Here is a 19,155-nt window from a genome sequence, read left to right as displayed (position 1 = left end):
AAGGAAACATGTATTTTTGGAGTAGCTCTGTGTAGATACTGCAGTCAGTACAAATGTGATGATGTTCTAGAAGGTGCATTGCAGCTGCTACAGCATCCTTTTTCAGTTAAATTTTTGTAGTCTCCCTCAATAATATCTCCATAGTCTGGACATGTTTGGTTTAATAATGGTCAAAGGTGGATGTTATCAAAGCAAGGCACTGTTAACCAGGAATTAATGTAATATACAAGTGAAGCTTCTTTGTTTCGTATACTGTCTGTTGACATTCCCTAGGTACCAAGAGAAAACTACAGAGATAGACGTCTACTGTTATTGTCTCAGTGACAGGTCGTGTCTCCAAACAAACTGTATGAGGAAGGTTATGTTTTGGAATAGCATCCTGTGTTTTTGTGCTTAACCACTTTTCATTGATGGTCTGAAGTTGCATTGTATTAGCACAAAGTATTTTACAGAGTTAATTGATATTCCAGGTTTGTCCAGGGGAAAATCTACAGCTCCCCACAACATGCTTGACAAGTTATTATATTTACTTTAGTCAAAGCCCGAGTGTGCAGTATCCCTCTTGGAGGTGGTCTATTATTGGAGTCCCATATGCTTTTTGTTTGGGAAGAAAGCAGTCACTGTGTCATACTGTTACACAGGGTATTCTTTTTCAAGGATGTTGGTCCCTTGGGGACCATATCATGCCAGAGTTCCTAAGTCTAATAAGACCTTTGTAGCTCTTATTGTGTTAAAGTTCTGGGAGGGAAGCAAGAGTTAAACAGAAAGTGTAATTCAAGCAACTATACTAGACCACATGTTGAAAAACATGACTGTTAAATCAGAGAGGCAAAGGCTTCAAAAAGATTCCTGTTGTGGTAATGTAACTTTTTATGTTTCTTCGCAATGAATCTAAAATGGGAAGGCAATGGGTGATCTTTGTTGAATGCCGGTTTTTACTTGACAGTGATTAAAAGTATATTAGAAACTACATGTCCTTGAAAATTATATCACAAGGATTCAAAACAAGTGTTAAAGATTTTTGGTTGAACGGAATTAGGAAAGCTGTGCAGCAGTATCCCACCATCAGAGAATGATGGGACACTATTTCTATATATGCATATATAGAGAGAGAGGGACAGAGTACATTTGTTTTAAATGGAAGATGTGGCAATTCTGCCTCAGTTGGTACCCTAAATTCCCACATAAATAGAACTAAGTAATGCGACTGAAACATCCCCATATCACGATCAGAATTAGAAAATACATAGTCTATTTGTGAGCTGTATTTCATACTTTACAACAGAAATTTTAATAACCATGGTAAGTAAAGGTCTAACACATTTGCATTCAGTGACACTTTTGATTTGACTATATATAACCTCATATACCTTAGGGGATGAATCTCCTTTGTTCCAAAAGGCAAACTGTGCTTTACAGTTTGTCTTATGGTCCTTAATATATTGGCTAAATCCCCACTGAACTTATATTAGTGAAAGTGTAGGTGATGAGAGAAGAGATGGTCTAGGCATTCTCAAGATTTTGGGTTTTGCATAGAAATTTGACTTGCTAACTAAGGCATAATCCCAGACAAATACCAGTTATTTTCTTAAGACAGGAAATATTAATAGCTTTTTTAGATGGACAGTACTTTTTCTTATCTGGAACCCCAATGGGACGCTACCCAATGTATGATATGTAACAGACTTTCAATGTAGCAGGATAACCAGGATAGAGTAACCAAGATAAAAAGCTTGGAGATTATACATCTGTTGTTTTTCTCCTTTATTCCAGCATCTGGTTTCACAGCAACGTCTTTTGATACACGAAGACTCAGTGAACTTGTTGAGTCTGTACACATCCCCTTCACTGCCCAACATTACCCTGGGACTTCCAGCAGTACAATCTCACATCAGTGTAAGTGACAAGTTTAAAGCGTTTCTGTCTTCCAGGAAACCTACTTTCTGCCTATTCTCTTTTTTTTAGCATTTGGGAATGTAAGCCATTCAGAGCAGGAAACACACCGTTCTTTGCATGGGCAACATCTGAAAATTTAAGACCATGACTTGAAGCAATAATCCTTCTTAATAACAAATAAACAAATACCTGTATGGAGCTTAGCTAAGTACAGGCCAGACACATTGTATTTATATTTGCAAATCAGATACCTCATTTCAGACGTGGTGAGGTATAGCATATGGGGAGATCATAGAATTTGAACTTTAACACTAGATGATTTTGGGTAAATGATTGATGGTACCTGGTTAAGTACAACACCTGTAACTATTTTTACAATGAGATTCCAGTAGCAACCTAGGCTGGTATGAAGCATAGTAGGGGAAGTATCTGGTATTCCTGCAGGTGGGTTTGTTATTTGAGGGGTGCACTATCAATCATTAAAAATGAAATAGGCAGATATGGAAACAACTTTTGGTATTTTATTGACCAGTTACATTCATATGGCCTTTTTTCAAGCTGCAGCAATCATCAACTTTATTTGTAGTGAAATGTTAAACTGATGTATAAAATGCATGAAAACACAGACATGGTATATATAGCAATCCATATTGATGGATAAGGATCTTTAGATCTAGACAAAGTCACAGTGATCTAGAGGTGAAATCTGGGGCCCTGTAAAATAATTGAAAATGTTGTCACTAGTCAAAATTCTACCCTTTCCAATTTCCAGCAAAAAGGTAAAAATATTAGTGTAAAGTATATGATGGTTCTGTACAATAATGTCTGAATTGTGAAGAAATTTTAGCAATTTAGATTTCATAGAATACGAATTGGTAACTTCTATAAAAATTCTAGCTGTGTAAATAAAATCTTCCAGTGTATAAAAAAATATGCAGCCTACTATGGTTTGTAATAAGTTCTACTTAATTACAATGCTAAATATAGTTCAAATTTCATGTCATTTTATGGCTTTTTCAGTACGTGCAGTGTTCTCACCAGTAATATATTGCTGCAGTCCAGCCTTTTAAGATCAGATAATGACCTTTACGACTAAAACTGTGTAAGCTCTAAATCAGTTCTCTAGAAGCCTTTCATGAGATATTTATAAGCAAATTATTGTTTTTAAGGGATGGAAAAATTGAACTGATCACGAAAAGTAATGCTTACTTTTCCAAACTATATCATCAAAAATTTCCTAGCTGATTCACAAAACATATAACTAGGTTCAAAGAAATTTTATAACATTAACAAAGGAAATGAAAATATCTTTAATTTTCTCACTCAAATCGTAAGAGCTTTTGGTGTGGTCAGCTAGCACCAAATATTGCTTTTGGCATTTGAAAAAACAAAGGGGTTTTACGTAAGTAATGTTTATTTCTGTTTCTAGAATAAATAGTTGTAAATTGTAAAGTTTACTTTGGTGTTTGTTTTTCAGGGAAGGGTGATGACAGAGTGTGAAGTAAGCATATGCCCAAAAAATATTAATTAGGAAGCCTAGTTTGCTTCATTAGAATATGTGGAATTCAGATTATCAGACCTACTGTTTTTTACCATGACATTTCATTACTGGTAACCTGCAGGCCTCAACATATTTTTCTGTTAGACCAAAGCCTTCCAAAATTAGGCCTCCAATCAATAGCCAAGCCATGTATAAGGGCACTTTAAAATGCCACACACATACAAGAGCTCTTGGTGATTCAGTAGATCAGAGTTTTACTATAAAAATGTATTTTGCAAAGGGGATAATTTACATCTGTGCTGTCCTTCCGGGGGTCAGGGAATGCTCCAGTAAAAGTAACAGCTTACCATTACTACAGGTAGTTATTTTGTTTTACTGACTAACTTGCTGTCTGATGGAAAATTATGTTAAAAAACAATCCCTGCGTAATCCAAGCTCAATGTAAACTATTTCCTCTGATCCTCTCTTTTCCTGCACAGGATACTGTGGAAAGATCTTTCAGAATTTTAAGGATAGGTCTCAGTCTTGTCATTTCATTAATAATGTTCTGATCAGTAGCTCCTTGTGCTTTGACTTTTATTATTGATTTTTTTTTTCAAGTGATTCTATTACTCAGTTTCTCATGGTGTTAAAATTAACTGGCATGCTCTTCGTCCCTTTTCATCTCACAGGCAAAGCGTAAGGCAGAGATTTTAACCTTTCTTTCTATATATATTCAAAATATGGCATCAGACCATCTAATTAAAAGACTAGGTCTATGAAAAGCATTTACCAGTGCCATTGTTTTTCTGACAGGCTTCATCATCATTCAAAGAAAAGCAGAAGGGAGAAACCCAGACACTCAGACAAGGAGTGGCCTTGGCTGGACAGTATGGGGGGAGCATTCCTCCAGCTTCAGCTCATCCCCATGTTGCTTTGGAGGGAAAGCCAAATAGCAGCCACCAAGCTCTTTTGCAACATCTGTTACTGAAAGAACAAATGAGACAGCAGAAGCTTCTTGTGACTGGTAATGATCAAGGCTTCAATACAGGATTAATTTTAGGTGTTTTAATGACATTTTATTTGTATTAAACTGCATGTGGTAATACAGATTCTACAGGTCTTGGCCATTGGAAGAAGCAGAAGGGTGGGAGAAAAAAGTGCAGTGTCTTTGTTTTGTTTACCCACTTTAGTGATTTCTGCTCCAGTCCTTTAGCATGAAAAAATTCAGTGATTACGGAAATGAGAAAATGTTTGCTTCATCACATTCATTTGCAGCTGTTGAGCTTCCCAGTGTGGCTAGGCACATGATACATGGTCCACTGCATCAGTGCTGATGCAAATTTCTGCAATATACCCCCCTGCTTCTTACTGAGAGGTTTCTCTTCTATTAGATCTCTTAGTTTATTGTTCTTCACACTGGAGTGAAATGTCGCTGTTTTGCAGGAGCAGTTCCTCTTCATCCTCAGTCTCCTTTAGCAGCAAAGGAAAGAGTCTCACCTGGCATAAGAGCTGCCCACAAACTGCCTCGTCACAGGCCACTGAATCGAACCCAGTCAGCTCCTCTTCCTCAGAGTACTTTGGCCCAGCTGGTTATCCAGCAGCAACATCAACAGTTTTTGGAGAAGCAGAAACAGTACCAGCAACAGATCCACATGAATAAGGTGAGTTCCCAAAGTAAGGACTTTCCACTAAACTTAAAGACTGAAAAATAATAAGGAAGCACAGTATAGGTGCCATGTGGTAGCTCACAATAGACAGGTTATTGTACAAGTAGCTTGTTTATGCATATTTTGTGTGCGTTTGTATAGATCTTCATTTTCAGCTTTCTGAAAAATGATACAAAACTAGTTTATCGTTGTTGACATCAATGAAAATATGATTCAATGAAACAGGGATCAAATAATATTACAGTTTTAAATTACAGCTGGTTTCCTGTTGAATAAGTAAATGATGCCATAAAGATTACTGAATTTCTATTCAACTTTTTTATTTGCCATTTCCAGTTTCAGAAAGCATTCCATTCAGCTGCCTTTGAGTCATATGTTAAGCTTACTCATTATGTGATAGCATGTGGAGTATGTATATAATTCATTTGAAGTCAGTCAGCTGATTAAATTTATCTTTTTGGTGTAAGAAATTTATTGATCAGTTGAAAAAAAATTAATCAGCTTTTATTAAAATAACTCCTTCTCTTTAAGTTGTTTAGTAACATTAATGTTCATTATCTACATGGCAGTATAAAACTCAATACCAAAAAATGAGAGAGAGAAGCATGCACTATTTCTAACATCAGTTTTAGAGTTGAATTCTGCCCCTCTTTCCATGTAGAGTAATAACTTATTCTGGTGGGGAAAAAAAAGGGGGACCATCTGCTAATAAACAGAGAGCAGCAGAATCTAGATATATTTATCAGTGGCCAGTGCTTCTACAACAAATGTAATGCTGTTCTCTGCTCTAAAATGTAGCTATGCAAGTAATTAAATGCTTTTACCTAAAGAACTTTCTTCTGCACTTATTAGAAAATCTTCCAGAAGTTGTTTGCCACAGCTCCTAGAATATTTCAAGGATATATTAATTGTGCATTTTTCCTTTTCTTGTTTTATTTAAGGGTCAATTCATAACTTTTATATAAGAGTCAAGGACAAAGAAAAAAATATGAGAAGTGGGCATTCAGTCCTAGTACCTATAAGAAAATGAAAAAAAATCAGTCCACCTTACTGGGTGAACTTCCCATGGGGTACTGATTCTTTGGAATCTACTAGGAATTCCCAACAAAATTAGAAACAAACCTAGAGTTTAAATACATAGTTTGTACAGTGGTTTGGTTATTAAATCTTGTCTTAATTAGGAAAAATGAAGACCAGAAGACTTCAAAGTTCAGGGCTGATCCTCGCATGTTAACCCCTCTCAGTTTGGGTGTTTTGATTACTCAACTAGGACTCCAGTTGGCTTTCCTTTGAGTATGCATTCCATATGTTTAATCAAGATGGCATATGCTCATCTTGTAGCCTCAGGTTTTGAAAACATTTCACCTGCCCTCAACTGTCTGAAGAGAAAAGAATTTTTAGTAGTAAAGTACTGAGTCTTTGTGCTGTTTGTGGGTATTCACTGCAAAGTGATCAGTTACTGTTCATGCATTCCTCACAAGGGAAAGAACCAAACCTACAGGTTTTTGTTAGATCATATGCTTATTGACATAAATTTTACTGTGACATTCGGGGATATGTGATGTGACAGATAGGTATATTTGTCCTGAATGTCAAATTTAAACTTGAGTCAAATAAATCAGATATGAATCATACAAAGAGATTAGGTAGCTTCATTTTAGTTTAACCAGGGATATACTGAACCTCACAAAACTAGACTGGATAAGAAACTGAAAAGACTGCAGTCAGCCTGGAAAACAAGAGGTGTTCTAGACCAGGGAGCAAAGCAACCCCCCCATCTTATCATTTCTTAGGAGAATTTTGGGCTTGCGTCAAGGGAATACATGCATTTGTTATTTTCCATTTTTCTGTCTGTTACTTTTCCGTATGTAGGCCATATGATAAAGTCTGCAAAAATGTATAATTCCCTCCTTTTTGGTCATGAAAAAAATGCTTTATTTAATAAAAAGTACTCAAACATTCTCTTAAAAGTTTTTATTAGAAAGACAACAAGAATGATTTTAAGCTGACAAGACTATGAAATGCCAATTGATCAAGAGCTTAGAATGAGTTTTAATGCCTTCAGTCTCTCTTCTGTTCCTCTTTCCTTTTTTTTTCCTGATGTTTAGGACTTTAGCTTTTAAGGCTTTAATATATTTCAGCAGAAGCCAGTATTTGAATTTTCACCCTGAACTAAGATGATATGGCATTTGTCAGAACTCACTGAAAAATCTTTTTGGTTCGATCTTTTTCAGTGGAAATATGGGCGAAATCGTGCTGTAACAACAAAAAAGAGGAAGAGAGCAACAGTCTCTCCCCACCCCCTCAATCTTAAATATATCTTGTATAAAAAAGCAATTCTTTTCTTTGATAAAAGAATATACTTCAGGAGCAAGCCAGAGCTGCTGTAAGGGTGATAACAAGCAAAAAATCTAACATAGATCAGAAGTAAAGAATTCCCTAGATCATTTCCATTCTGAAAAGAAACAAATCACTGCCGAGAGTTGTGCCTCTGTCCTTACTAACAAAGAGAAGATCCCCTATGGATTATTTCTGATCAGCTGTCAGATGCCGAGTTTTTGTTGTGGGAAACGGTATACATCTCTGCTGAAGTCTGACACTTATACCTGCGGGATCTAGTGCACTGACCTTCTGAAAATATTCTAGCTCAAATGCAAATTTTGACCTCCCATCCAAAAGTAGGTAGAAACCCTTGTCACAGCTTTCTGGGGGAAAAATAATAATGAATGTGCAGTAACCTGAACTCCGCTTGTCTTTGGGAAGATCGACTTTGCTGTTGTCAGCTTTAATATACTTCTGTTCAAATGACAGCTTATTTCCTCCTAAGGCCCTTTGATCACCATTGTTGAACTTCATTCTGCTCAATAATGCGACTGCAATGTCTGAAAACTCCAGTTAAAATTATTGCAATCAGGTACTGAAAGACTGCTACAATAAAAAAACTCAAGATCTTGATGTTATGTGTAATCTCTGAATCTAAAAAACTTTGACCCTGCCACTTACAAAAAAAAAAAAAGAAAAAAGTAATTTTGATGTAGCTAATGTAAGTGCAAAGCCACTAGCAGAAGTCTGAGTTCAAGAAAATTTCAGAATTAATAATGTGAGCAGTAAGTGAATGGAACCCTCTGCCTTTAAAGGTTATTTTTATCACTGTGTTTGATGAGTAAAATTCTGTCTCTACTGAAGCCGATGACAAGCTAGCACTGGCTTCACTGGGACCCAGATTTCATTTGTTCAGTATGGGAACCCTACATGTGTTCTTATAATAATATATTTATAGGGTTTTAACTATTCACAAATATTTTCCCATGGTAAAATCCTTCTTTGTATTGGAGCAGTAAGAATTAAAATAATGGGGCAGTTTGCAATGTGCACTAAAATATGGATGCAGCCTGGAGAATTTTAAAGATTAAATAAGGAGTACCTGAATTTCAGTTTTATTCAAGTTTAGAGTATCTTTGTATAGGAAAAGAGTGATTGGGCAAGACTGTGAGGTGAAAAAATAAATGACAAAAATGTATAGGGAATGAAAATTCATCACTGCTTTGGATGCTGATGCTAATTGGCCAATATTTATTGATAAAAAATAACATGGATGTTTTTATTGATTTATTGATGGAAAAAACTAGGGAGATATTTGTTGTCAACAGGAATATTTTACAGAGACAATTAACTCCAGATTATTCATTTACTGCTGTGATTGCTTTCTAATGAAATATTGAAGACTATTTGGATCCAGGCTTCACCTGGAGTAAATGGGCATAATTTCATTAAACATGTCACAGCTGAGGTTCCAGCTTTCCAGCTGAACCTTTCTGACCAGCATCTTCTGAAAGTGAGAGGTAGTGAGATACACATTTCTTCTTTCAAATATTTCTAATAGTGGGAGGGTTTGGGGCAAAACTATAGCAATAGCAAAAAATGTGTGGAACCTGAAAAAATAGCCAGAGCATTTTCTCCTTTATTGAGAACTAATATCTAAGCCACATGGACAAGAAAGATTTTGAGAGATAACTAGACCCCTTAGCAGTGCCCAGTGAGCAGGTGCCATGATGATTCCATACAGCTAACAACATCCATGGCTAGTAAAAGCAAACTGATCACCATAGGAAAGAAGGAGAAAAAGTGTGTTCTATAAGCATGTAAACAAGTTATTTGAAACAACAGCTGTGTATTTAAAATGAACCGTCTATAAAGGAAAGAAATATGTGGTGGCTGTTGCAGGACTATTCTCGGTCCTTTGTCTCTTTGTAAAGACATTTTATTTAAAATGTCTTTGGAAATGATGTGTTTTACAAGAGCTTGTCATTACAGAGGAGACACATAGACAATGGCTGCAACTGAAAAACCTATAAAATGGTCTGTTGCAGTGTCCAGACTATTTATACTTAGTCTTCCATTTTTCTGTACAACCAAGCAGGTTAGATTGTCTTTGAGGTCTTTTTTTGGTGAGACTCTTACAGCTATACAATAGAGCTGACTTCTGTAAATGCTTCCTCTCCTGCTGCCACTATTTACTTTGGCTCATGCATATCCCTTACAGTTTAATTTCCTGAAAATAAAAGGAAAAAATATATAGGTTACATTAGCATGAAGTTATTTTGGGGGTGATTCCTTTTCTTGGAATAGCTATAAAAATAATATGTGCTGGTTTGAGAAGACCAATCTATACAGTTCTATTTGAATTCATTATATAAAACATTTTTATTATTATTTTTAAATGTACTCTTAGTAGAGGTGAGATTAAGCAATCACTTTTTCAAAATCAAAATTGTGCATTAAACCAGAAGAAAGTCCTGCATTTAACTACAGATAGATCCAAATATATATAGATATATAGATATATATATGGTAAGTTGAAATTTGAAGTGAAGGATTTAAACATTAAGTTTAAGCAGAAGCATCCAACTGCACAGTGAAAGGACTTGAGCAGCATTTGATGCATGGTGCTGATATGGAGAAATGGGACAACTGTGGCTTAGCAAACTGGCCAGCAGGGTGATTTTACAGGTTTTGGCTTCTGCCTTTGCCCTCAGCATCTTTTTATCATGCTTTATTGTATGAGAGGAAATGACCATACAGCCTCATAGCCCCTTGCCTCCTCCACCTCCTTCTGAACTCCTTAAAGTTGTAGCTGAGGTTCGTCTTTCTTCTCAATTCTGCCATCAGGTCACAATGTAAAGGATTTTTAAATAAGATTCTGCATAAAAGATTATATTTATGCACTTTGTGAAATCTATCTGAAAATATATATACATTTTAATTTCACATAGTTCTGCAAAGTTTAATTTGCTTAGCTCCTGCTGCCGCTGAAGTCTGGAGCAAATCTCCTACTGACTTCCCTGGTGCAGGAGCAGGCCACTGCAAATCAAAATGTACACAAATACCACTGTAGTCTCCACAGCCCCTTACATGCTTGTATCGCTCCTCTGATTACATGCAAAAAGCATCTGAAAGTGTTCCATGTATAGATTAAATACTACAGGACATGATGTGCTGCATCAGAAGGCTCAGCAGCACTGAAGATCTATGCCATATAGCAGCATGAAGGAGAAAGAGGCTGAAATAAAAGTGAAAAAGTATAAAAGAAAGGAGAACAGTAATGAGCTAAATATGTGTCTTAACTTTGCTGTGGATATGCACCCATTTTCTCTTGGCTCTCCTGCCAGAATAACCCACCTGATGTCAAGTAACTGGCATATGGAACATTTTACAGATGGATCAGCATCAGTGACTCTTGTAGCTGTATATGATTATCTGTCACACAGATGTTTCAGCTTGCATTTGCTTGCTAGTGAGCCAGCCAAGCAGCCAGACTCTTTCCTTTTATTTTTTATTTTTTTATTTTTTTTCCTTCCTTGAGGAATGGAGAAGGATCACCCACAGATGTTTGACTAAGAGACAGAAATTAGTGTACTCAATCTGAATGCATGTAGCTAGCTTCAGTGCCTTCTTGGTCAGCATCATCCCTGAGAAACAACTGTAAAAGATTTATGGGTTTGATCTGAGAAATTTTCCAGACTCTTCATGTTAAAAGGAGACACTTTGCATTAGTTGCACTAGTAAGTATTCCTCGGCTTAGAGCAATGCCACCTGCACCATGAAGGAGGCACGTTGTGATTTGCCAGACACTAGAGAAATGGAAAAGGATTTTTGCTTTTTTCTTTTTAGTAAGCCATTTTGCTTCCCTTACCTCCAGAATGAAGGTTTTCTGTGACTGAAGCCTGGAGATTTCCACTGTGGAACTTGTTTCGCCATTGGTATTAGCCTTAAGCATCAGAGCATCACCTGGAACTGCACACACAGATCTTTCAGCTCTCGTGGCTGGCTTTGTGTGAGTTCCTGAGTCCAGCTGTAGGCTCTAGCTCTTAGTTCACATGACAAACCTGCCCTGCACTATGGCGGCATTTTTCCATGTGCATTAGCAAACAGAATGAAGCAAAGAACTACGACATCCATGGTTTGTGCCAAAATAGCTTTACTCAAACCATCCAGTAACTCAGCATATATTGCTAGCTAAAACTCAGTCTGAAAGACTTCATAGTTGGGGGGAGGCACAGGAGGGAGAAGAAGGGGGAGAATGCAAGTATAATGGTAAAAGATGCCTTTTCTCTCTCAGTATATTTGACCCTGGTGATACAAATCATTTCTTGCTTGAAATCAAGGCTAGGGGGCAGGTGAACAAATGATAATTACTCACTTGATCCTGCAGATGCTTAGGCGTGTGTTTGATTTGTGTCTCTTTCAGCAAGGCAGAGGGTGACATTTTTTGGATTACATTTGCTGAATCTTAAATAGGAAAGCATAAACCATATTTGACAGCAACATCGAGGCATATGGCACCTCAGCAAAGCTTTATGCTAGCAGTTAACCATGTAAAAACACCATTGTCTGGGTAGCTGTGTTATGTCACTACGGCTGAAATGGATACCTGTGCCATGCATGACAAAGGTTGTAGTCTTCCCAGGGAGCCTCCTTGTGCCACAGGAGGCATGACCAACACCAGCTCCTTGTCACCGCTTCTTTGTTGGACATTAGTGCCTTCAGGCTTTAATTGGTAGAGAAGCTTGTGTGAATACTCCCTAATTTCCTTATAGCAAAATTTTAACCATATTACTCATTGTGATTGATGTGTAATGATTTTTCATTTTTCTGCCTTATTGCTAGTTTAATATTATTGTATAGCACTCTTTACATATATGGTATTTTCTACTGCAGGCTAAAAAGTGACCTTTTGCTTATGAACTTTGTTTCTTTTTTTTCCTATACATTAGTTTGTTAGAGGTGCATAGCTATCTGCTTTTATTGTGGAACCTTGATTTTTATTGGTGCAAACCTAGTAATTCTCAGTGTTTGCCATCAGCGAAAAGAGTAACTGTTGCCCTCTTCCTCCTTCCAGATGCTCTCCAAGTCCATTGAACAGCTAAAGCAGCCTGGCAGTCACCTAGAGGAAGCTGAAGAAGAGCTGCATGGAGACCCCTCAATGCAGGAAGAAGGAGCTCCTGCTAGTGGTGCCAGCATTAGGGCTGAGAGCAGCAATGCTGATGTGGATGACAGAATAGGACAGCAGGTGGGGGCTGTGAAAGTCAAAGAGGAGCCGCCCGACAGTGATGAGGATATTCAAACCCAGCAAATGGAATCTGGGGAGCAAGCTGCTTTTATGCAACAGGTAATAGGCAAAGATTTAGCTCCAGGATTTGTCATTAAGGTTATTATCTGAAAATCACATGCATTTTCTAGGCTTTGATAAGCAATTGTGTTTTGATTCACTGAACTAGCAAATCCCAGTTTATTGTTCAAGGAGTTTAACAACAGCAGAGGTGTTGTATGCACACTTAAAACCATAGTGAAGCTCTTCCTTAAGGCCACTAGTTGAGAGAAATACCTGTTGCAGTCAATTACTCTACCTAAATCTTTGCATAATAAATAGAATATGTTTTAGGCCAGGATTGTCATGACATCTCTTAGTTCTAGTGAAATGGAACTTGTATCACCTAGCTTGTTGAGATCAGCATTTGCTGGAATTAGTTTCCAGACCTGACTGATGAAACAGTCTTGTTCTCTGATTTTGAATCCTCTGACTTTTGCTTTCATCTATCTGTATATAATGTATCATACTGTAGTCTTGAACACTGTTAACAATAGGGTATTTTCTACCCAGTAGACAGGTACTGACTGCTATATCGGAGGTCCCAGGCTTGTGTATAAAATATAATTTAGAGAAGACTAGAAATACAAGGTGGATGTAAAGATGCAAAGCAAGGCACTGTTTAAAAATTGCATTGTTTCCTTTTTTGCACTGCTTAGTTTATTTTTCATTCTGTCTTATTTGATGATACTGTCCACAGAGACATCCTCAAATGAAGCAGATGCAAATACTGGCGAGAAGCAAAATGCAGCATTAGGTTCCAATCAGATACTACGATATTGCAGGAAAAGCACAGAACTATTATTATTATCTGATATCCAATCACGTGTTTATTTTTTTTAATAAAGATTAATCATACAATATTGTATAACTTTTATCGCTAGGTCTCATGGACATATTCTAAAATAATGACTGTGTATAAAATGCCAGCTTGGCAAAAGGAAAACGCAAATCGTTGCAGAGTATTTTACAAATGCTGGAAAGTGAAGTGCATTCGGACAGTGTGCATTTGCAGAAAGCTGGGGTTCTCTTGGTTACTGGAAAATCAGACAGAGCAATGCTGGATGCAATGGAAGGCACTGTTTATTTAAGTCGCTACTTTGTCAGGTCCCTGCTGTTCTCCTGCAGAAAAGTGATTCTGTGAGGGGGAGCAGGAAATGCCTTATGGAAACAGGAAGCCCAAGTGATTCATGTACTGAGGAATGTAAGGCAGGGGGAACAGGCTGGTGTTCTCTCTGTTTTTAAAGGCACTCTATGAATTGATTTATTGTCAAAGAAAATAACAAAGCGAGTAGGGAAATTGTTAAGGAAGCTTTCCAGTAAAACATTTCCTTCATATTCCCTTTTGATATGTTTACCTTGTTTTATAGGTTTACTTTTGTTAAGCTAGTTAAAGATTCATTGTATTAAGACCCCCTTTAATATGGATAATCCCAAAATGACCTGGAATCCTTGTCAGTTTTTTTTCTATTAAAAATATTTATATTTCTAAAGCTAAGGTATTTTAAGGTGCAGTATCCTGTTTCAAAAGAGATAGCTGTTTTGCCAAATGTAGAAATTGTTCTAATATATGTTATTAGCATGTGTTGTTTACATTTTGCTCTAATATTATTAAATCTCTCATAAAATGTTACAACTTCTAAAGATACATTATCCTTTTTATTAAAAAGATCTCCAAACAAATTAAATGACTAAATAGTCACTATAAAATGAAAGGCTTCCTGAAACATTAGATCATCTTTTATAGGAAAGATTTATTAATTGACAAAATGCAGGTGTTTTTTATGTGTGCTTCATATTTTAATAATAATCTTTCGCCATCTTGGATTGAAAAATCACATTCACTTTCAAAAGAGTGAAGCATATATACAGATGAAATTATATATTTTCCCCATTCTGTATAATTTTACTTTTTTTGAAACCTAACTTCAGCCTTGTCAAAAGGGATAGTGCATCTTTTAAGATACATTTTATTTGGGGAGAAACTTGCAGATGAGAAGACTTTTGTATGATATCACTTCAGAGAAAGACATGTATTCACAAAGGACAAAAGATATTTTTATAATGTCATTCAGGTGACAAACCCCAGTACATTAGTGGACTTCAACTTCAGAATCTTTCAAATTTGGATAAAATTAAAGTAGAGAAACTACCTGGAACCAGTGAAAAGGAAAACTGGGTTTAAACAACCACATTTCTAATTGATAATTGTCTCTTACGTTTTAAATCTACTGTATTTATTATAATTTACACCCTTAGAGGTGATCTCTTGTTTTGTGTTGTAAATATATTCTGTTTGTATGTTCCCTTTTTCGCCTTCTGATATAAGTCTCTTCCTTTCTCAAATAAAGTTTTTTTTTTAAAAGATCCCCTTTCAGATATTTGACTTTGTGTAAAGTTGATAACTTAGTTGTGCTTTTGCTTTTGTATAACCAAATGTGCTTGCTACACATTATTGAAACAATTGAAGTTTTCAGGAGCAAGGTTTTTATTACACTATTTTTACAATGATTACACAAAGTCTATTTTTGGTCTCTTGTTTTATCCTACATCAACCATTATAAGTTTTAGTGAATGTGGAAATGCTATTGATGCATGCTCATTTTCCCGTCATGGCATTTGTCTTGACCATGTGATCATAAGTAACACCATTTTGGAAAGATAAAGGTGAATCCTGAGTTCTTGGCTCCTAATTATCCAAAATTTGGATGAACTGAAATCATTTCCATCACATTTCTAAAGTCCATCTAGAACCAAAACGATATTCATCTGAAACTGAGCTTATACTGACCTTTTTGATATTCTTCAAGACCTTGGCAGAACTAGAGGCCACCTATAAATATATTGGGGAGGGGGGGGAACCACAGACTTTGCAGACTTTAAAGCAATTATGGACGAAAGAGTCAAATCCTACCTCAGAGAAGCACCTAAGTATATACTTAAAGATGTTAAATGCTCTCCTGGTTTGTGGCATTTCCTGAACTTTGATTCAGCTTTACAGAGAGAAACATAGTTTGTATATATGTGACCATCTCTACTGAGGAAATATATGAATTATTACTATGACAAGAGTTCAGAAAATTGTTGCATTCTATCTAATCCTTTTAACTGTTCATTTAAATTGCATTGGCTCTTAACTACTTTGATTCTGGTAGCATTTTGACTAAAATAAAATGCTTTTAGCAACATGAATATGTAAGAATATGTATTTCTGTAAATACAATGAAATTATTTTCAGTTGTAGAACAGCAAAAAAATGTTTTATCAGTAATACATGAAAATTACTAGATAAAAAAAGTCAAGTTTTAGCTTAGCAAAGCTTAAGTAGTGTTAACAGTAAAACATGGTACTATTTGCCCTATAGATTATTACATATTTGGAATCTGGTGTCTGTAAATTCTCTTACCAAGAGTGATTTTATTGAGATGTCTTTTGTTTAAATACTCATGTCAGAGTTAGAAGAGCAGCCTTAAATATTTTCAGTTTTCAAAATTCATGTTTTGGTGGCTATAGCTAAATTTTTTTCTAAATTATTTATTTACCATGCATCAGAGCACCCACAATGAATAAAACAATCATAAACTGATACAATCCGCAAGTCACATTTTTTTCCAGGAGTCATGTGCATCTTTTTTTGGAACAGCAAATGCTTATTCTGCCCTGTTGTCCAAAAAGATAAAGCCAGTAAAGGTGCCAGTTTAGAAGTTTACTAAGAAATTTAGTTAGAGTTTGCATTTACTACTAAATGAGGGGAAAAGCTTCATAATATTTATATATTCAAGGTTTTAGTCAAGATAATATTTATATATTCAATTCATTACTGGACTATAGTTACTATAACATTAGCCTTTTTTTTTTTTCATCTTCTGGCATTAGCAAAATAGGATTAAAAACTGAATTCCTCAGCAAAGCAGGAGCTTTTTAGACACTACCACCACTCATCTTTTCTATTCAACAATTCGTTCATGCACTATCTTCATTCCATCGTCATCATCATCAGGATTTCTAAGATTCCTTGTTGCTTAATCCAGCTATACCCTGTTTTTGTCTTCACTGGCATTCTAAGGTAAAATTTATAAACATTAGTCCCAAGGACCAATCTAAAAATGTTTACTTATTTCTCCCCCTTATGAACACTTTACAATTTGCAGCCAGAATTAGTTAAGCCAAGTTAATTTCCTTATTGTATTCTGTCCCACTAGCAGCATGTCCTACTTATCCACTTAAGGGATGTTTGTTTGCTTTTCATTTATTTGCTTAGTTTCTGATTTCCTTATGCAATTCCCATCATCTGGGTGGTAGCAGTACTTCTGTACCTCGTTTCTCAGTGGAGTAATTAGATCAGAACATTATATGCTGAATTACTTCTCAGGCAAACAGATCATCAATAGGATAAAATTATCTTCTATATTTTTCTAGTGCAATCCATTGATTTTTGTGGGATTTACCATTGCATGTGAAAGATTTTGTGCTTTGCATCTTTTCCCTCATTTTAACTCAGCCTAATTTAGAATTAGAATAAAGAGCAAAAAAATATGATTCGGCCAAAATGCATAGCCAGTGAAAAGGCTGGGCAGTAGGGACTCTTGGGGTCTGGGCCCTGTTTGCTCACTGATATGCACAAACAGAACTGGGAAGGGGAATCTTTTTGGCATATCCTGGTTTCTGAGCTCAAGTGTCAGAGTCCTTTTGCTTATTTTGATTCTGGCCCATAACTAATGTAGCCCATAGTGGATAACTCCCCATTCTGCATGCAGGCACACTGAGCCCTTGGAGACCCGGGGGTTACCTCAACATCAGCTGAGGGTGAAAAGGGTACTAGCTTGGTAACTTGAAATCATTCTTCAGCGACACCTAATTCTTTGTTATGGCTACCTGGGGACCTTAGTCACTAGAGTTGTTTTGACAGACCAGATACTTACTTGTAAGTGATTCAGTGCCTTAATTAACTGATTAAATGAGATGGTTTGAATTTGGCTGTGGGGCCTTCCTAGCATTTGTTTTAATCTTCCATAACTGCCTTAAATTGACTGTATTGACTCTAGCTGTATGTAGCTCTGAAACATAAGGGAGGTTGTTTGGAAGATGCTCTCTTCAACGTGCCCTCTGAACGTTTGGTCCTTCGAAGTTGACAGCAAGGTACATGTTTGGCCTTGAAGAGTACTGGGTCTTCAGTCCCAGAAGGTGAGATGGAAATCTAATTTTTGAACACCGTCAGACTTCTAAGGAAACCTTCCATTTCCTCTCCTCCTTCTGCAATTGAGGAAGTAACAACAGTCCTATAACATACTAGCTCAATTCACCTTTTTTTTCTAGGCTACCCTAGTTGTCTTCTCTAACTGTGCAGCAAGTAAGAGAGGCATTAACCTTGTACCACTCTGCCCTTCTTCAGTTCTGTCAGTACACAGTCCCAGAACAACATCTGAATAATTCAAGCTGGCATTATGATTTTTGGATCAAATTTGAGCCATAGACTATCCCCAGAATGAGAAAGGGATAATCCAAGAATCATGTGGAAATTTTTGATTCATCTACATGAGGGGAAGCCCCATCTGAATATTTAGATAGCTTTCTGTCTTCTTTACTCTTGAGGTTTGGTCCATCTGTATCATGTTTTTAACTGTTATAATCAAAAATGTAGATCTATATCAAATGCTACAGGAAGAATAATCCTTTTCTTTATGTTGATTCTATGTGAGAGTGCATCATAATGAAATTTTTTCCAAGTAATTTTCCTTTTCTAGTTGGATTTGAAAACAATCAAGATTTTCTGATCATATCAAATTCACTTTCTGATGAATGCCAAGGAGATTGTTATTTTCATTTGCCTCTCCTATTGGCTTTTGCAACTGATGATTTACAACAAGGCTTATTTTGTTACATAATGAAATTGAGAACTGATTTGTTTGAGCAACCATATGGCATTACGATGTGACAAATTATTTCACTTCACTGATACCTGCATCGAATAATGTTCATACTGCTTTTATTTTTTGACCCCAAATTTTGTTATGCATATTTTCTTCCTTTAGATACTTGAGATATAGCACCTTGATTACTGTTACTAGCCCCTTCTGTCAGAGAAAGCAGCATGTAAGGAGACCTCTGGGGCAACACTAGGCAAAATTACTTAATCAGGGATACATAACTAACATGAGCTGAAAGTTTCTAAGTCTAGWTCCTAGTAATTATCACTTCACATTTTGACAGTCAGATAATATTACTTTCATACCATTAGACAATTCATCATTTCCTGTATCAGACAGTATAATTTTTTATTATTGTCATTGAAGAGGATTATGTGTTCTTGGAAAGCTGCTTTGTTAGATGCTTCATTTTTGGAAGAATTATCTTTTGACCTCTGAATGTTTCTCTCTCTCCCTCTGTCACACACACACACACATTTTCATTTTCTTCCCTCCCTTAAAATGTGAGTGTGAATAAATGTGTTCCTCAGTATA

At 36.2% G+C, this 19,155-nt stretch overlaps 1 protein-coding gene across 4 annotated transcripts in view; it reads left to right on the top strand.

Moving 5' to 3' along the window:
• The window catches only part of HDAC9 (histone deacetylase 9), a 422,164-nt gene that overhangs the window by 217,216 nt on the left and 185,793 nt on the right, over positions 1-19,155 (top strand). For 2 of the 4 annotated variants that reach the window (XM_026072685.1, XM_026072686.1), the window contains 4 exons: positions 1,774-1,896; positions 4,193-4,403; positions 4,823-5,040; positions 12,446-15,062. In XM_026072685.1, the coding sequence (XP_025928470.1) occupies positions 1,774-1,896; positions 4,193-4,403; positions 4,823-5,040; positions 12,446-12,766 (873 nt within the window). In that variant the 3' untranslated portion in view covers positions 12,767-15,062. Of the gene's footprint in view, positions 1-1,773; positions 1,897-4,192; positions 4,404-4,822; positions 5,041-12,445; positions 15,063-19,155 lie in introns of those variants that run through there. The other 2 variants (XM_026072684.1, XM_026072683.1) reach the window with 2 other exon arrangements.

This window comes from Apteryx rowi, unplaced genomic scaffold (assembly GCF_003343035.1).
Source record: "Apteryx rowi isolate R43461 unplaced genomic scaffold, aptRow1 scaffold_349, whole genome shotgun sequence".
NCBI lineage: Eukaryota > Metazoa > Chordata > Aves > Apterygiformes > Apterygidae > Apteryx > Apteryx rowi.
Note: the sequence above shows the minus strand (reverse complement) of the source record. Positions and strands in the feature narration are given on the sequence as shown.